General features: G+C 53.5%; 1 protein-coding gene across 1 annotated transcript in view; it reads right to left on the bottom strand.

Annotated features, from left to right (window-relative positions):
• Window positions 1-4,704: 4,704 nt before the first annotated feature.
• The window catches only part of LSS (lanosterol synthase), a 29,999-nt gene continuing 19,024 nt past the window's right edge, over window positions 4,705-15,679 (bottom strand). The window contains exons 12-20 of the mRNA XM_069097166.1: window positions 15,061-15,111; window positions 12,983-13,132; window positions 12,170-12,266; window positions 11,627-11,732; window positions 11,157-11,222; window positions 10,758-10,841; window positions 9,437-9,607; window positions 8,570-8,648; window positions 4,705-8,383 (exon numbers count right to left, since the gene is read on the bottom strand). Coding sequence (XP_068953267.1) covers window positions 8,246-8,383; window positions 8,570-8,648; window positions 9,437-9,607; window positions 10,758-10,841; window positions 11,157-11,222; window positions 11,627-11,732; window positions 12,170-12,266; window positions 12,983-13,132; window positions 15,061-15,111 — 942 coding nt within the window. The 3' untranslated portion in view covers window positions 4,705-8,245. The remainder of the gene's footprint in view (window positions 8,384-8,569; window positions 8,649-9,436; window positions 9,608-10,757; window positions 10,842-11,156; window positions 11,223-11,626; window positions 11,733-12,169; window positions 12,267-12,982; window positions 13,133-15,060; window positions 15,112-15,679) is intronic.

Genomic DNA, 15,679 nt, shown 5'->3' on the forward strand with positions numbered 1-15,679 from the left:
CCCAGGCTCTGCTCTAGGTACTTGATAAATGGCAGGGAGGAAGGCTCCCAAATGCCAGCGTGCTGGCCCCCACCTGCTTACCTCCAGCCCCAGGGGAGCAGGCCTTGGGGTACCCGGGCACTTTGGGGAAGATGAAGTCACGGCTGTCCCGACAGTCCCGGTTCCGGCCACTGTTTTCATGGCAGCTCTCGCTGAGAAGCCGCTTCAACATCTGGTTCTCCTTCATCAAGCGGACCTGCTTCTTGAGGTCGGCGTTCTCCGTCATCAGCCTGTTCATCAGCTCGTTCCCCTCAGCCATGTCCTTCTTCACTTTCCTAAGGGAGAGTTCAGCAAGGCCCCTTCACTACTTTTCAGGTGGAAAGATGGATCTCAGGCCATACTCGGGCAGTTGGCCAATACTTGAATGTTCCATGACAAGCTCCTGGCCTTACAGCTTTGTGAGGTCACCCAGCCTTAAAGGCACAGATGCGGTCAGAGAGGACCGGGGGAGAACCCCCCCCCCACCCCAGGCTCCTTCTTCCTCTGAGTCCAAGGACGCTCTGGGGCCGGGCAGGCAGCAAGCTGCAGCTCGCCAGAGCCCTGGTCAAGGAGGTCTTGTGGGCCCATCCCTAGTGGAAACCCAGGGCCAGGTGGCCAGCTGAACCAGCCGCCACCCCCACGCAAAAAGACGTGTCACAGAGGGATGGAGGAGGTCACTGCAGCCACAGAACTGAATTTGGAATTGGAAGGGTCAACAGTCACCTCATTCATTCTAAAGACGGGAAAATGAAACCTCAGAAAAGGGAAGTCCAAGGTCACACAGCTCGTGAGTGCCAGAAACAAGATCTGAACCCAGGTCCCAACTCCCAACCCCAGGCTCTGCTCAGCCGTCAAAGGAACATGGAAAACAGAGCGCAGCGCCACTTGAGGAGATCTGGCCGAGGGTCTGGAAGATGAGCTGGGCAGCACCTGCTCCTAGCCAGTGCCACCCTCCCTTGGGAAGGGACCTCAGGAGCCACGGAGCCCACCCAAGGCTCGTCCCCACAACCAGTGCTTCCAACAACAACTGTCTTAATTAGTTTCCTCTGGTTCCCAAGGGTCATGGAACCATGTGCAGGGACAAAAGGATTTAGTTGCTTTTCTCCCTCTCAAAACAACTGCCCTAATAATCTCCTAGGATTTAACAGAGTAAAATGATGCTTCAGATCCTACAAAAAAAGGACAAGGAACCCCCACCCCCACCCCCACTGTCCAAGTTGAACCTAACTCTCCATGCCCCCAGTACCAAGGACAAAACATTTGGTATCTAACTCCAGAGCCTTGCTGGGCCTGAAGGGAGCTTGGGGCATCAGTGACCCCAGATGAGGACAGCTTCATTCAGCAATTCCCTGAGGACTGACATCAAGCCAGGTGCATGATGGAGAGCCCCAGGCTCCTCGAACCCATGGCTTCACCAGTCATTGATGTGGAAACTCTTCCAACACTCCTCTTAAATGGAGGGCACTGGAGGGGTGGCCTTTAGCCCTGGAACCCTGCAAAGCCTCCTCAGGAAGTCTGCAGCCATCCACACAGAGACAGCAAAGTGGATGACAAATGAGAGGGTGAATCGGGCAGCCTTCGAGTCCCTTCTAGCTACGATCCTACAGCTGAGGTGAGATGGGGCGATGCTTCCAAGGCCACTCCATTCCTACGAATCATAGAACAGCACAATCTCACGGAAACCAAATTGTGGAGGGAAAGACCCCCCCTGGGGGAGGCTGCGGCCCACCCTGCCTCCCTAGTACCTGCTCCTCCCTTGGCTGCTGGGACACTGCACCCTCATGGTCTTCCTCCCACCGACAAGTGCTTGCCCTCCCTTGCCCTGCTTCTCCCTCCATCCCTCACCCCCAGTGATCTCACACGTTTCTATGGCTTCAACTATTACCTCGATGCAGAGGATCCCCAAATTCACCACATCTTACCTTGGACTCTCCCGGGACGGCCTGCAGGGACCCCAGACTAGATAGGCTCAACACGGGCTGCTCCTTCCACCCCAGGGTGTTCCTCCTCACTCTTCTCTCTGGGCTGACTCCTTCCCCATCATCCCATCCCCGCATGTGTCCCCTTGGCTCTGCCTCTGTCTCTTCTGAACGTGTACAACTCTCCTTACTCCTCCACCAGAAGTCACCTAGATCAGGCCCTTAGCTCTTCTCACCCTTAAAAAGCATTGTACTGACATCTTTTGTTTACATGAGTCATTTCTGAATATAACTGTGCCCCAACACACTGAACCTTCCCTTGTAACAGATTTTTTTAGCAAAACCAGCCACCCCACAGACTGCATCTGACAATGAGTGCCACCTTCTACACCCATGGCCCCCATCTTCTTCACCCACATTTTAAAGCTGCTTCTTGTCCTTGCTGCCTTAATTCCACACTCTCCCCAACACTCTTCTACGCTGCTGCCTAATTCACTCCCCATTTTCAAATATTAAGTACTGACACCCAAAGCTGGCTGTCCGAGCCTTGGAGACCACCATTTCCCCAGGAAATAAAGCCCAGGTGGCTTGTCTGGGGACACCTGCTGGTGTGAGACACAAGACTGAGGCCAGGAGGAGACATCACCATGACAGCATGAACACCAGGCTTCTTTCTGCATTGGTCTGCAGCGAGGGAGTGGATTCGAGTCCCAACAGGTAAGAATACGAGACCAAACGAGTAAGATGAAATGTAATGGGGGTAGAAACTTTTGACTTGAATCCAAGACTCGCCCTTCCAGGTGCCAGACAGGCATGGCACGGTCGAACAGTAATGAGCTGAAGAAAACCCAGAGGTCCCAGTGGACCTCAAGTTCAAGGTGATATGGCAGGCTGGAAAGCCGTGGGGACCACATGGCACCCATCCTGCTGCCCTCGGCCTGGGTCTGGCCTTGGGTTCAGATCTGGGAGCCAGAATACCCAGAAAAGGCTGGTGAAGGGAGGCTTTGGGTTAGTGCCATCAGAGGATTGGCCGAGGATTGGAACAGGGACAGCTAGCCTGGAGAAGGCACCTGGGGACAAGCTCCTTCAAGTACTGGGACGTCTGCCATGTTCTTCATGGCACCAGGGGCAGCACTGGGCCTAGCAACGGAAGGAGACTAACAATGACTGGAAGCACCCTTGGTTGGGAGGCTGGGGAGGTGCTTGTGGGCCACCTCTTCCTGGTACAGGTTGGCCGGGCCTGCTCTGAGATTCTGAGCAAGACAGGTGTGCAGAGTGAGAGGCCAAGCTTCTGATAGCTGGCGGCCCGCCTGCTTCCCAGGAGACGTAAGAGGGATGACAGGTTTGGGGGGGATGACACACTTTAAAATGAACAGGCATGGAGCAGGCTTGAAAACAGGGAGCTGGGACAGGGGAGGGCACAGTGGATGAGGCAGGGGCTGAGGGACCCCCACAGGACATTCTACACTGCAGCATTGATGGTATGAATGCCACTCATTCACGCCCATCTTGGGCTTCAGCTGGAGGTGTGTAGGGGAGGAGGGCAGGGCACCTTGCCCCAGACTGCCCAGATGTCAACCTGAAACAACAGAAAGGACCAGCATGGCACAAAGGATTGGGGGAGGGGGTGCGGCAGGGAGATGAAGGGTAGGGTCTCTGGAAGGACAGCTCAATCCTGAATGGAAGGAGCTGGAAGCCACATAATCCAGGCAGGCTTCCCAGACTCGAGAGCAGAAAGCACGCGCGTTGTGGTCAACTCGAGGCCTGTGTCTTTGACTAGGCCTGGTCATTGAGTCTGCCAGCAGAGCACTGAGGACACAGCCATTCACAGGCTGGGGGAGGGGGTGGAACCCCACAATGAAAAGAGTCAGCCTTCAAGGACGTGAGAGAAGATGGGGTGGGCGAGCTGAGCAGATCAAGGAGACGCCTTAGGAAGCAGACCCCAATCAAAACATCTAAAATTCAGGTTTTCATTGCAGTCAGGAATGGTAAAAAAAAAAAAAAAAACCAAAACATCAAACACTAGCAAATTTTTAAAAAGAGATGACCGTCAAATGGACAGTCAGAAGGGAGAAACAACTAACGAAGACACTCTGAGAATGATTACACAAAGCTAACAATGTGCCAACAAAACTGAGCGTGTAAAAGAAATGAGTATTTTTTAAAATGTAAAATACCTAAATGGACAAAAGGGTAAATAAACCAAGGAAGCCCATCTCAGGAAAGGCTGAATGAGCCCTTCATGGAAAACTGGCAAAGAACACAGGACAAAGTCCTTTCACAAGAGATAATCCAGTCCAACAAAGAATAATCCCTCTCCTCTATAAAGTGCTTTCAAAAACTGAGAAAGGTTCATCACAGAAACCAAATCATTGTCCTCACTTTCAGACTAAGTTTAATCCTATTAGTAAATGTAAATACAAAAATATGGGCAAATAAAAGGTACCAACCACAACAAAAAAGATTTGTGACATCAAAGATTAGCAAAGTGGGAGTGAACCAGACCGATTTTTTAAACAAACATAAAAATCATGTTTATATCAAAAGATGGAAAAAAGACTTTGGATAAAAAAAACCACATGATGTTGTAAAGACACTTTATTATTATTAAAAACTTTTATTTCCCTCAAACCAAGAGTGAGGACTCAATACTCAGAGGAGGCGTCCCCACTGGGGACAGGAGTGCGCTGAGGCAGGCCACTCTCCCCATCACGACTGGACAAGGCTATCGTGATAAGCTGAGATTTCAGAGGAGCAAAGGCAACAGTCATGTTCAAGAATCCAATCTTTTATTCAGAACATCCCAAGAGATTACAAATGATCATTTCAGCAAAACAGCCCCATTGGCCATATTAGCCCTAAGTCCAGAAGGGAGCAACAGAAAGGGAAAGGTCTACCTCAAAAGTCATCGGATACTGGGCCATTAACTTCTCTCTAGACCTCTAACCCCTATGGGTAACTGGAGGAATGTTTGTGGGAACGACCACATGATAAAGCAGCTGCAGTAGACAAGGAACCATTGATGGAAGACAGTGACAGTTTCCTTTGAGCACTATACAAAGGGAGAATAAAAGGTATATACGGGTGAATGCTTTGGAAAACAGTTTTGGCCCCCCGGTTCTAATCATTCCCTCTGTCAGCAGTATCGTTTACACTAACTAGTCTGAACAGGCTGAACGTGGTTCCAACAAGCTTGCCCAGGACTAGAACCAAACGCTCAGAGGTCAGGGCTCGGCAAATCCAGAAAAATTCATGAAATATGGAGATTAAATAGCATCATTCCCCTTTTACAAAGGTAAAAATTCTTCCCTATCGTCCCAGACCATTTTACACCTCCCCCCCATGAGTTCTAAATCAATCAATCATCAAACATTTACAAAGCCCCATGCTGGGAGCCAGAACCGTTCCAGTGTCTGCCCTCAAGGAGCTCACATTCTGTCCAATGCTTTAGCTATTATAAAAATACAGGACCCCAATTACAAGCTAAAGGAATGTTTGCTCCATCACCATCATGGAGACATAGGAAATGTTAGCAACATTCAACAAATATTCGATTTCATTGAAGAGTCCCAATAGATGGATTTTATCCTATCTTGTACAAACACATTCTACATAATAACAAAAAAAGCCCTAGTCTATCCCAATTAAAAAGAGAAATGCCAGGTGAAGGAGGGAAAATCTTTGCTCCAGGTTCTCTCATGAAAATCCAAAATCCATAAGGAGCTAATGCAACTTTCTGGGAATATGATCCCCTCCTGAAAAGCCGTTCATTTTCTGAATGTCCCTTTATCGGACTGATTAACACTTGACATTGACCATCTCCCACCCACCAGTGTCAGCCACAAGAAGGCTGGTGCAGCCTTGGGGGAGCTACTCCCTGGAAAGAGATGGGGCCTCTCTCAGCCAGTTTTTCCACTTTTCCCACCTCTGGAGACGTGAGCAATTTTTGCACAGGGAGATCCCCATGGAACACTACTACTCTATGGAGCCGAAGGTGTCCCTGCACTGCCAGTGTGGGTCAGTCAGCACCTCTTCCGGACTAGTGAGAATCACTAGGGGTGATCTGCCCAAGGTCACGTGGCCTCAGAGGGGCCGAGATCCCAAGAAGCCCCCTGGAGAAGCCCCTGGGGTCAAGCAGAGGGGATGAGCCCCAGCAGTCTCACAGCAGAAGAGGTCAGCTGGTTTAACTACTCTCATCTGCTTTTTAAATTGGAAACGACTCTTGTGTGGCCATCTTCATCGTGGCTCGCCTGTCGGGGGCGGGGGGGCACTCACTGACAAGTGACAGAGAGGACAGTGACAGAAACGAAAGTGATATGCCCGAAGCACGCCCAGAGTGGGGGACAAGGGCCCTCTTCCTGCTGCAGGAGCAGCCTCAGGAGGGTGCATTTGGAATCAGAGCATCTGGATTCGAATTGTGGAACCCTCTGGGAGTGTCTCTAGGAGCAAACGGCCTCTAAATTCCCTCTGGGCTCCCATTCTCTAAGCAGCTATGAGATCAGGAGGATGGATAGGTTTTGCTAAGACAGCTTCAGTGAAAGAAGTCTCCAACCCAGCAAAGAACCACCCAAGGCAAGAAAAGCTCTGGAGACCACCTCCTTCCCCCTGCGGGAGGAAGGCTTTGCTCAGAGACAGAAAAACCCCTGCCCCAGATGAGAACGCTGCCTTTATGGAGAACGCGTGCCCCGACTGCTGGCGGCCAAAGCCAGGAGGGGCAGAGCCCCAGCTGCCGGGAGGGGCAGGAGCTCTAGGGAAGGCACAGCTCGGTGACCTCGAGAGCCTGTGGGAAAAAGCTGAAGAGCTAGCTGTGGCTGAAGCCCCCCACCCACACGGAGTGTGCCAGCCTGCCTGCCCAACAAGGGCAAAGCTTTGTCTGCTGGTGCCAGGGCAGGAGGTCGGGGGAGCAGCCTGGGGCTCCTGCCAGGGACAAGTGCCCTCTGCTTCCCATTCAAGAGAACTTCAGGAATCAGCAGGTTCTAAAATACAGATAATAAAGGGAGACCCTGAATCTGAAACAAGAACATGGGCTCCCATTGAAAAGTTCCAACTCTAGACCTATAACCCTACCGACTCCAGGGTGGGGAAGGTGGGCATGCCACGCAGCACCTGCCACGCCAGAGAAATGGTGGCCCGAGATTCAGCTGGGATTAGAGGCTGACTGACGGAGAAAGGACCCTGAGCACGCCCCGAGGAGGGCCGAGGAGCACCACTGACCCTTGAGGGTCTCCCGTCTCCCATCTTCCTCTGGCTCTATCATATTGGAAGCTGGTGCAGCCCAAGGGGCCTCTGCTGGAGCCTGACAGCAGCTCGGGGCTGCCCACCACCTGCCTGGCTGCCTCTGCTACGGGGAGAGCCATTTCGGCTCTAAGAAAGGGTCTCCTTCACTTCCCTGGAGAACTCCATCCAACCTTCCTCCTTCTAACTGGTGATGAGGCTCCCCAGGGTAGCGCAGGACGCTTCCCATTGCTTTCTCTACGGGACCTGCAAGCGGGCAGCCTCTGCCTCACGAGAGCCCAACCACAGGAATTTCAGGTGGGCAAAAGCAAGGGGCAGGGACAGTGAGGCCAAAAGGCCGGCACTCACGCTGGGCACCCGAAGCTCTGCTCAGAGGAAAGAGGGGCCTGAGACGGGGGCTCCGTACCCATCTTAGGGGCGTTAGTTCAAGCACTCCAAAGTAACAAAATGTAACATACAGTCATGAATAAGGTGAAAGTGGATGAAAATGGCAATCCAGAGTAAGCCGACATTACGTCATTAAACATGAAAAAGGAGATTTCAAGTGAAGCCACCCAATGCCTCTCACTCGGCAGGTGTCCTGAGAACTCCAGTCCAAGGAAGTCAAAGAGAACTGGCAGTGAAGTACCACATGAGCCCAAGAGTCCCAGAGTTCCTGCCCGGGACAGGAGCAACAGCAACAACAGGCAGTCAGCCATCCCCGCATGATTTCCACGAACCTGCCCCACTCCTGAAGCTCGACTGTGCATTTGGCAAGGATCGGAGGGCCAAAGATGCGGTGAGTCCGACAGTCCAACAGTCTGCATCCTGTAGGGCAGGCAGAAGCAAGCGTCCCACCCAAAAGAACATGATTTGTAGTACATAAGAGACTCACAAAGAACAGGGGTTGAGGATGATCCGGTCCTCCCTCATCTCCATCCTCTGCCCTCTCACAGAAGGGCCTCAGGATGACGAGAGGACATCTGGGCTGTGAGCTGTGGAGATTCAGACCAAGACCCAGCCATCCCACCAGGCTTTTCTCCAAGGTCTGTGCTGCTGGCTCTGGCCTGGCCTTGGCCTCCTGCGCAGAGGGCTCACAGCACCGCTTTGCCAGCGAGATGGCTGTGAGGATACAGGTGGGAAAATCGGCCCAAAGTCCAGATGGGGAAAACATTCCTATACGACGTGTAGCTGATAGCACAAGACTTGTTGAAGACACCGGCAATGTTTTCCTAAAGTCAGAGAGAAAAAACAGTTCAGGGATGTTCCAAAGGCCAATGGCGAGAGACCAGACCAGCCACCCTCCACCCCCACCCCCACCACAGTCATGGCAGCAGAATGCTCCAGAGGCCAAGGCCTCCCTTCCACTGCCCACTCCCTTTCACTGCAGGACCCGGCCAGGGCCAGGCCTGCTCTACCTGAGGCCAGTCTCCATTCGGCTGCTGCTTCCCAAGCACACACTTTACTCCTCTCTCAATGGCTTCGGTATCAGGATGCCTACCAGAAAGAAAACAAGGAAGAAAGAAAAGTTTGTTGTTTTGGACAAAGGAGTGTTGATCTCAGAATCTCCCTCATGCCAGCAAAACTGACAGGAAGATAGGCCACGCTAAGGTGCTGCAGACAGAGCCATGATCTGGCCCAACAAGTCTGAAAACAATATGGCACCCGACAGTAGAGTGCCAGTGGTGTCTCCTTCTAGCCCCAGGAACCTCAGGACTGGGCACATGTCCCCAAGAGGAAAGGTCCAATGTGTCCCCCGAGCATTCCCAGGAGCAGTGGATGGCTGGACAGACAGACAGACCAAACAACTGGAGTATGTGTGAACCAAAACAGAAGGCACAGCACAGTCAGAAGGGGCATTTCCCAAGGGCTAGGGACACAAAGGACAATCACAACTAGCCCTTGCCCTCAAGGAGCTGCCAGTCTAAAGCTTCTAAATGGTTTCTGAGTCCCAGAAGGTTACTAGCAAGATTCATTATTAAAAAAAATGCTAACTTTCATTAGAGGGGAATGAAGATAAAGCTCTAATTTTACCCTACCCTGAAATTTACCCACAGACCCCAGACTCTAGCTGGGGAAGAACCAAAGCTAGGAGGGCTGGGGGAAATCCTGTCCAGAAGGCGGACTTGCCGGCAAGTGAGACCGCTGCTCTCAGTCCCTGGGGAGGGCCCAAGATCTAGGGTCATAAGGGCAGTGAGACTTGTCTCTCACCTCTGCCCTCCGGTGAGATGGGTGCACTGAGGAGGTGTTCATCACCGTGTCCTGCCCCTCCCCGGCCCTCCTACCTGGCCACCATGAGTCCCAGCAGGGCCCAGCAGGTATTGAAGAGTTGGGACGTGGCGCTCTGCACATACTGCCGCTGCTCACAGGACTCAAAATTCTCTCCCCAGCCTCCATCCTCCATCTGCTTGGAAAGCAGAAAATCGCAGGCCTTCTTCACCTCCGGGCAGGCATCCCTACCCAAGAAAATACGGGAGCCAACAAAAACGCCAGTCACAGATCACAGGAAAGCCAGGCTGCCACCATCCAAAGTGCAGAGAAGCTTCTGGGATCCCACGAGGCAGCAGGGCCTGCCCCACACACATTACCACGCCCTCACTTCTCACAAAGGTTTGTGAGTCCAGCACCCCTTCATCTCACACCAACTGTACTAATCTGTAGGTAACTCACAAAACTTCGCAGGCTAAGACAGAGGCAATGTCATCAGGTGGGGCTAGAGCTGATTTAGGGGGGTCACTGGCCTCGGGCTAGCCAGGGTCAAAGCGGGGTCAAACTGCCTGGGTCACCAAGAGAATAAGAGGGAAGGCTAATGGAGTGATGGCTGTGTGCCAGACACCGCCCACGCTCACCCGCCTCTCGGGGCTCTGGACAGCGCACTCTGGCCTATCCAAAGGTCCGAGAGGGGACACTGCCACGTCCACACAAGCTACACGTCCTGTAACTACTGCCGGATAGAAAGTCGGGAAGGCAAACAGCTGACTGAGGGAAATCCAAGAGACAAAGCTCTGTGGCTGTGGGTTGGAGCCTCTGGGGAGGCACCTGGACAGTTATACCTCTAACGCAAACTGCCTAATCACACACCCAGCAGCGGCACCCGTCACTGCAAAGAACTGGCAATAACCTCAGTGTCCACCTGTGAATGACCAGCTGACTACTGGAAAGGTGGCACAAGGTGCCCTGGCTGAAAAGGTCTCAGCATCCCTCTCTTCCAGTCAATCAGTGGATCAGGGTTGGGGGATCGAGAGCCGGGATTTCACAAGTGTAGGAAAGGCCTTCCCACGGATGCCAACCTGAAACTGCCCGCCAAGCAGTCTTCCAAAGCTTCCAGCGCCCCATGAGGACAGTGTCTGCCCAAGGCAGAGGCCGGGCTCAAATGTGGGTCTGTCCTGCCAAAACCAGCCCTCGGCCCTCTCTGCCATCTACCTTGTTCATTTAAAGGAAACCCACTATTTTACAATAAAATCTCCTTAGCAGCCCTCCAGAAGGCCAGTTCTCCCAGAGACCCCAACCCTCCAGGGTCTTCCAATAGTTACCTATGCAATTTGAGATGGCCACCCACGTTACCGTCAGCCCAGACAGGAGCTGGGAGAGGGATGCATCACTTACCCATTATCATTGTAAGTGTGTCCCATGCACGCAAAGGCTTCCAATCCAAACCAGGCCCCGTAGGTGAAGCATACTCCCCAGGACCTGGTGGAAAACAGCAATGAGAATCCCATTCTGGTTCAACATGCAGTGTGTCTGGCTGTCCGGTGAGCTCCACAAACCAGAGCACCCCCAAAACGCTCCTGACAAAGAATCCAGGTTTGCCCTCCCCCCTCCAGTCTTTGGCCCCAAAGAGCTTCCTGGCTCAGCCCCCAGCCGTACCACAAGGCTGGGAGGCTCCAGAAATGGCCATAGGGCCTCCAGTCAGACTCTCTAAAAGCCATCTGTCCAGAGAAAGGACCATGAAGGAAGGAAGGGCAGGCGAGGGAAGTCCACATGGACACCAAAGCCCTGACTTACCCTTCCCACGACCCATCGACCCTCTGCATCCGCCGGCAGTAGCACAGTCCTTCCGTGAGCGTTTGCCTAGGCCAAAGGACAGAGAGCCAACCGTCAGCCCCAGGCCCACAGGCCCACTTCCCCTCTAAGTTCTAGCAACTGTACCAAGGAGCTATGAAACAGAGCCGTGGGGCTTACAAGGGCTGTGGGGCCTACAGCTCTGGCATCAGACTTAGGGCTGCTGCCCACTGTGTCCACGGTGGGGACAAGGAATTCCATAAACTCACTAGATAAAAAACAGCAATGTGGGAGAAAGACGGGAGCCCTGCATCTCGGCCCCATCAGCATGAACCCAACTCCTACACACCAATGAGACAGACCACAGGAGGCCTGGCCCATCTCGCCGTCAGCTCATGGTAGCCCTAGGAGCCAGGAGCTAAGGACAAAACAGAATAGGGCCCTGCTCCTCCACATGGTGCTGCCTGGCCCACCTGATCTCCTCAGCCCTGTACTCAGGGTAGCGCTCCTGGAAATGCTTCAGTGACTGCATGACCGCTGACGTGCACTCCACATATGAGTAGTCGATCATAATGTCTCCTGGGAAGGAGGCAGCACGAGACCCAGAGTCAAGAGGTGGCCACCCAGAGCCTCCCTGGCCCAACAGACAGTGCTAGCCAAGGGGCCCTGCCTGTGAGGCCGGAGCTTAGTAGCTCAACACGAAGAAGGACACATGTCCTGGGAGGCTTGGTGCTAAGAGGGGGACCCCAAGGGATCCACAAACACAACCATTTCATGTTCAGGACCAAGACCTGAGGCCATGCCCCACACGGACAGGAACAGTTGCCACCACTCCCCTGCCTAACCAGAGATGGCACACCGGAGCCCCCAAGAAAACAGCACACCCTCGGCCTTTCACAGCCAACCCAGGGGCAGTGGTGGCCGAGGGGCTGAGGGTAGAGGCTGACAGGTAACAAGGCCCCTGTCTCAGGGGTCAAAGCTCTCCCCACTGGGCTGGAGGAGACCAGGAGACTCACCAAACACCTCTGAGGGATTCAGTAATTCCAAGAGCCAGCCTCCACGCTGCTTCTCATATGTGGCAAACCCATTATCCGAATTCCTCATGCTCAGCAGCTATACGAAAGACAAAATGAGTAAACTGAGGGCACATCCTGTTGGCTGGGCTCCCATGTGAGACAAGTATGTGCTTGGGGACACTGGCAGACAGGGCTGGGCTCCTAGCTGGGGATGGCAAGCATGGCCTTGGGAAAGAGGACTCCTTGGCGCTCCCAAAAAGACAACAAGCCCTCGAAGAGAGCAGGGCCCTGGGGCCAACTCTGGACCATAGAGGCCTTGCATTTGTCAGCAGGAGCAACTCTAATGCATCCTAGGGGCAGATTAACTGCCTTGACCGGGCCCAGCAGCTGCACAGGGGGCTCGAATGAGACACGGCCACAGACCGAAGGGAGCTGATCAAAGCTGGGTGCTAACAGTCAGTCTTCCAGTGACTAGGGACTAGAAAAAGCTGAGAGTCCAGCCAAAGTGACCAGCAGAGCCCTTTACTCTGCACTGTGCTGGACTCAAGCCCCATCTCCAAGAGGGCAAGATGATCATTCCAGGTCAAGAAACCAGACTGCGTTCATTTATGGCCAGAATGAAGAGGAGGGCCTACCAGCTGTGAGGCGGGGAACACTCAAGGCCTGGCAGGACAAAGGCTGAAAACCAGCCCAACATTGGCCAAGGCTCTAGCTTCAAGCTCAGAAGAAAGACAGGGAGCACACTTGTCCTTGAGGCCCAAGGCCTGGCACAGTGCCCCCTCTGGCACTCACATGCACACGCCCATCACTTACCACATTGACTGCATCATAGAGTCTCTCTTTGGGGACAGGATCTGTGATAAAAGGACACTTCTCTTGCAGGAGAAGAAGACACTTCAAACCCTCTGCTGTGCAGTCGGCGACAATCCAGCCACAGTCCCGCGTACTGAAGGGGAAGCCACCCTACAAGTCAAAGGTACACCTGCTTGACCCAATGAAAGGGGAGCCGTTCTCTCCAGTCTCTTGGCTTCCTCCCTTCCTCCCCCCCAAGCCAGGCTCAGAGAAGGATGTCCTGTGGCATGGGCCCAAGGAGCCTGTGCGCTGACTGGAGAGACGGCTTCCAACAAAGGAGCGTCTGTCTGGCAGAGCTCCCTGGAACTCCCAGCGAACAGCCTGGTGAGAAGAGACCACCCACATTTTACAGATAAGGAAACTGAGGCTTGCTTAGGATGGGCCCTGGCCACAAGGCCCGCTGCTCCCAGGCTGGATCCAAAGCAGTGAGAAGAATAGAAGGGCCACCATCCCAGGGAGCTGGGCACACTACAATGCTGAGTTCAAGGAGATCAAAGTGAATTCACAGCTCCCAGACACGGCATCTAGGCCAGCGCCCGGGAGGGGAAGGGTGGCACTCATGTGGGCCAAACCTCCCACCCCAGCCCCGTCTCTGCTCTGCCCACGGCTCCCCAGGGGCCTCTCTCGCCTTTGGCTCACTGAGCACCTCATCTGGACTCGGCTCCTCCTCACCTTAACCCTTTACGGTTTGGTTTCCAACTTCCTCATTCCACCTACACTGTTCTCTCTGCAGTGACCAATGGGCTCAGGCTCCTAGGAGCCAAACCCAAGAGCCTTTTCTCCACCCCCCCCCCCCCCTGCAGCCTTGGATACTGCGGATCCCTCTCCTGGATCTCCTTTGCTGGGTCCTCCTCCAGGTCAGGCCCTGGAACCAGGGAGGACCCTCAGGGCTCTGTCCTGGGCCCTCTTGTTTTCTCTCCTTGGGGATCTCATTGGCTCCACCTTTATGATGCAGATTCTTGACCTAATCTCTCTGCTGGCCTCCAGCTGCCCAGTAGATATCCACAAGTGGCTGGCCAAGAGAGATCTCAAACTCAAACACAATTCCTTCTCTTTCCCCCAAGCCCTCCCCACATCCTGTCTTCTAACCCTCTTTCCAGGCCTTCGGACTCCCAACTGAGGAGCCGTACTGGACTCCTCACTCTCTCACCGTCCTATGTCCAATATGGCACCAAGGCCTGTCAAGGTCACCTCTGCCCCACCTCCCCAATCCACCCCCCTCCTGCCCCTGGGGTGAGGTGGGGTTCTGCCTGCCTCGATTCTCTGTCCATCCCCTACTCAGTTCAGTAAAGTGATTTTTCTAAAGCTCAGACCCTCCATCTCCTGGCTGCAGGGAATCCCTCTGGCCATCCCCGCCAACCCCTGGGCCACTCTCCCCGCTCCATTCCCATTATTGACCTTCCTGGCTTCCTTTTAAGTACCAACTAAGATCCCACCTTCTCCAGGAAGCCTCCCCCACACCCTCATTCTTCCAAAGCTTTCCCTCCATGCATCAGCTCCTCTTCATTCCAAATGCAGCTTGTCTGTTTGCAAGCTGTCTCCCATGTTAAGGCTGTAAGCTCCTTGAGGGCAGGCTGCTTTTCTGCCTCTTTTTGCATCCCAGGGCTTAGCACAGAGCCTGACATCCGACAGGGACTTAACACTTGTCCCCTTTCTTTCTCCCCACTGAACAGATCACCCCATTGACAACAAGTTGGACAAAGGCAACCCACAGGTGGCATGGGCTGGTGGAAAGGATGCAGGGACCCTCAGTTCTAATCCTGGCTGGGCCGCTCCTCCCATGCCATGGCGGGCCTATGCTTCCTTCCAGAGAAGGTCTTCCCTAGGTTGGCCAGGGGCCATTTCTGCCAGCCTTGGCGGGGGCCCACTCAGCTTGGGACCTAAGGTCTTAGACTTCCTTTGTATGTGACAAGCCTTCCATGGAGAGCCAGCCAAACGCAAGAGACGGAAGTCCTCCTCTGAATTAAAAAAAAGGACACGGAAAAATTCTCCAAACCAGACTCCTCTTGTATCTGTGTCACACCCACAGCGCACTGTACCTTGCTCATCTGACGATAATATTTCTGGTAGTCAACAGGATTATCGGGAATCTGGACAAAAATCCATCACACATAGACATGGAAAGGAGAACACAACACGCACATTACCCAGCAGTGATAATAAATTAGATGGCCAAAGGGCTCTAACTCAGAGTAGATCAGATGGGAGGCCGTGAAGGCCACTGCCCACACCCACTCCCCCAGTCTGCCAGCCTGTGACCACCGTCCCACCCTGCTGCCTTACAGCTGCTCCTTCTGGACACTGGCGTCTATGCCATCACAGCAAACGATGCAGAAAAGCTGTCTGATGCACAGAATTTCAGCAGACAGCTAACCTCACTAAAAGGTACATTCTCTATATACCAAGAGTTCCCCATTCCTTAGCGTGAGACCCTGTGTGAGCAGCTCAAAACTCCCTAACGACATGACAGACGTATTACAGAAGATAGAAAACTCAAGCTGGTGCATGAGGGGCCAAACTAGGCTTCTGGTCTTGCTGTTCACTAGCCCCTTGGAGTTAAGACTATCCCCCATGCCCCAAGACAGGACTACCTCGAGAAGGCCTCACCAGGCCTTGTCCTCTGGCAGGAGGGCCCTGGAAGAGGGAGAGGCCTGCTGC

This window comes from Petaurus breviceps, unplaced genomic scaffold (genome assembly GCF_028583685.1).
Source record: "Petaurus breviceps papuanus isolate PSGF00001 unplaced genomic scaffold, PetGlider_PUasm1.0 351605, whole genome shotgun sequence".
Classification (NCBI taxonomy): Eukaryota; Metazoa; Chordata; class Mammalia; order Diprotodontia; family Petauridae; genus Petaurus; species Petaurus breviceps.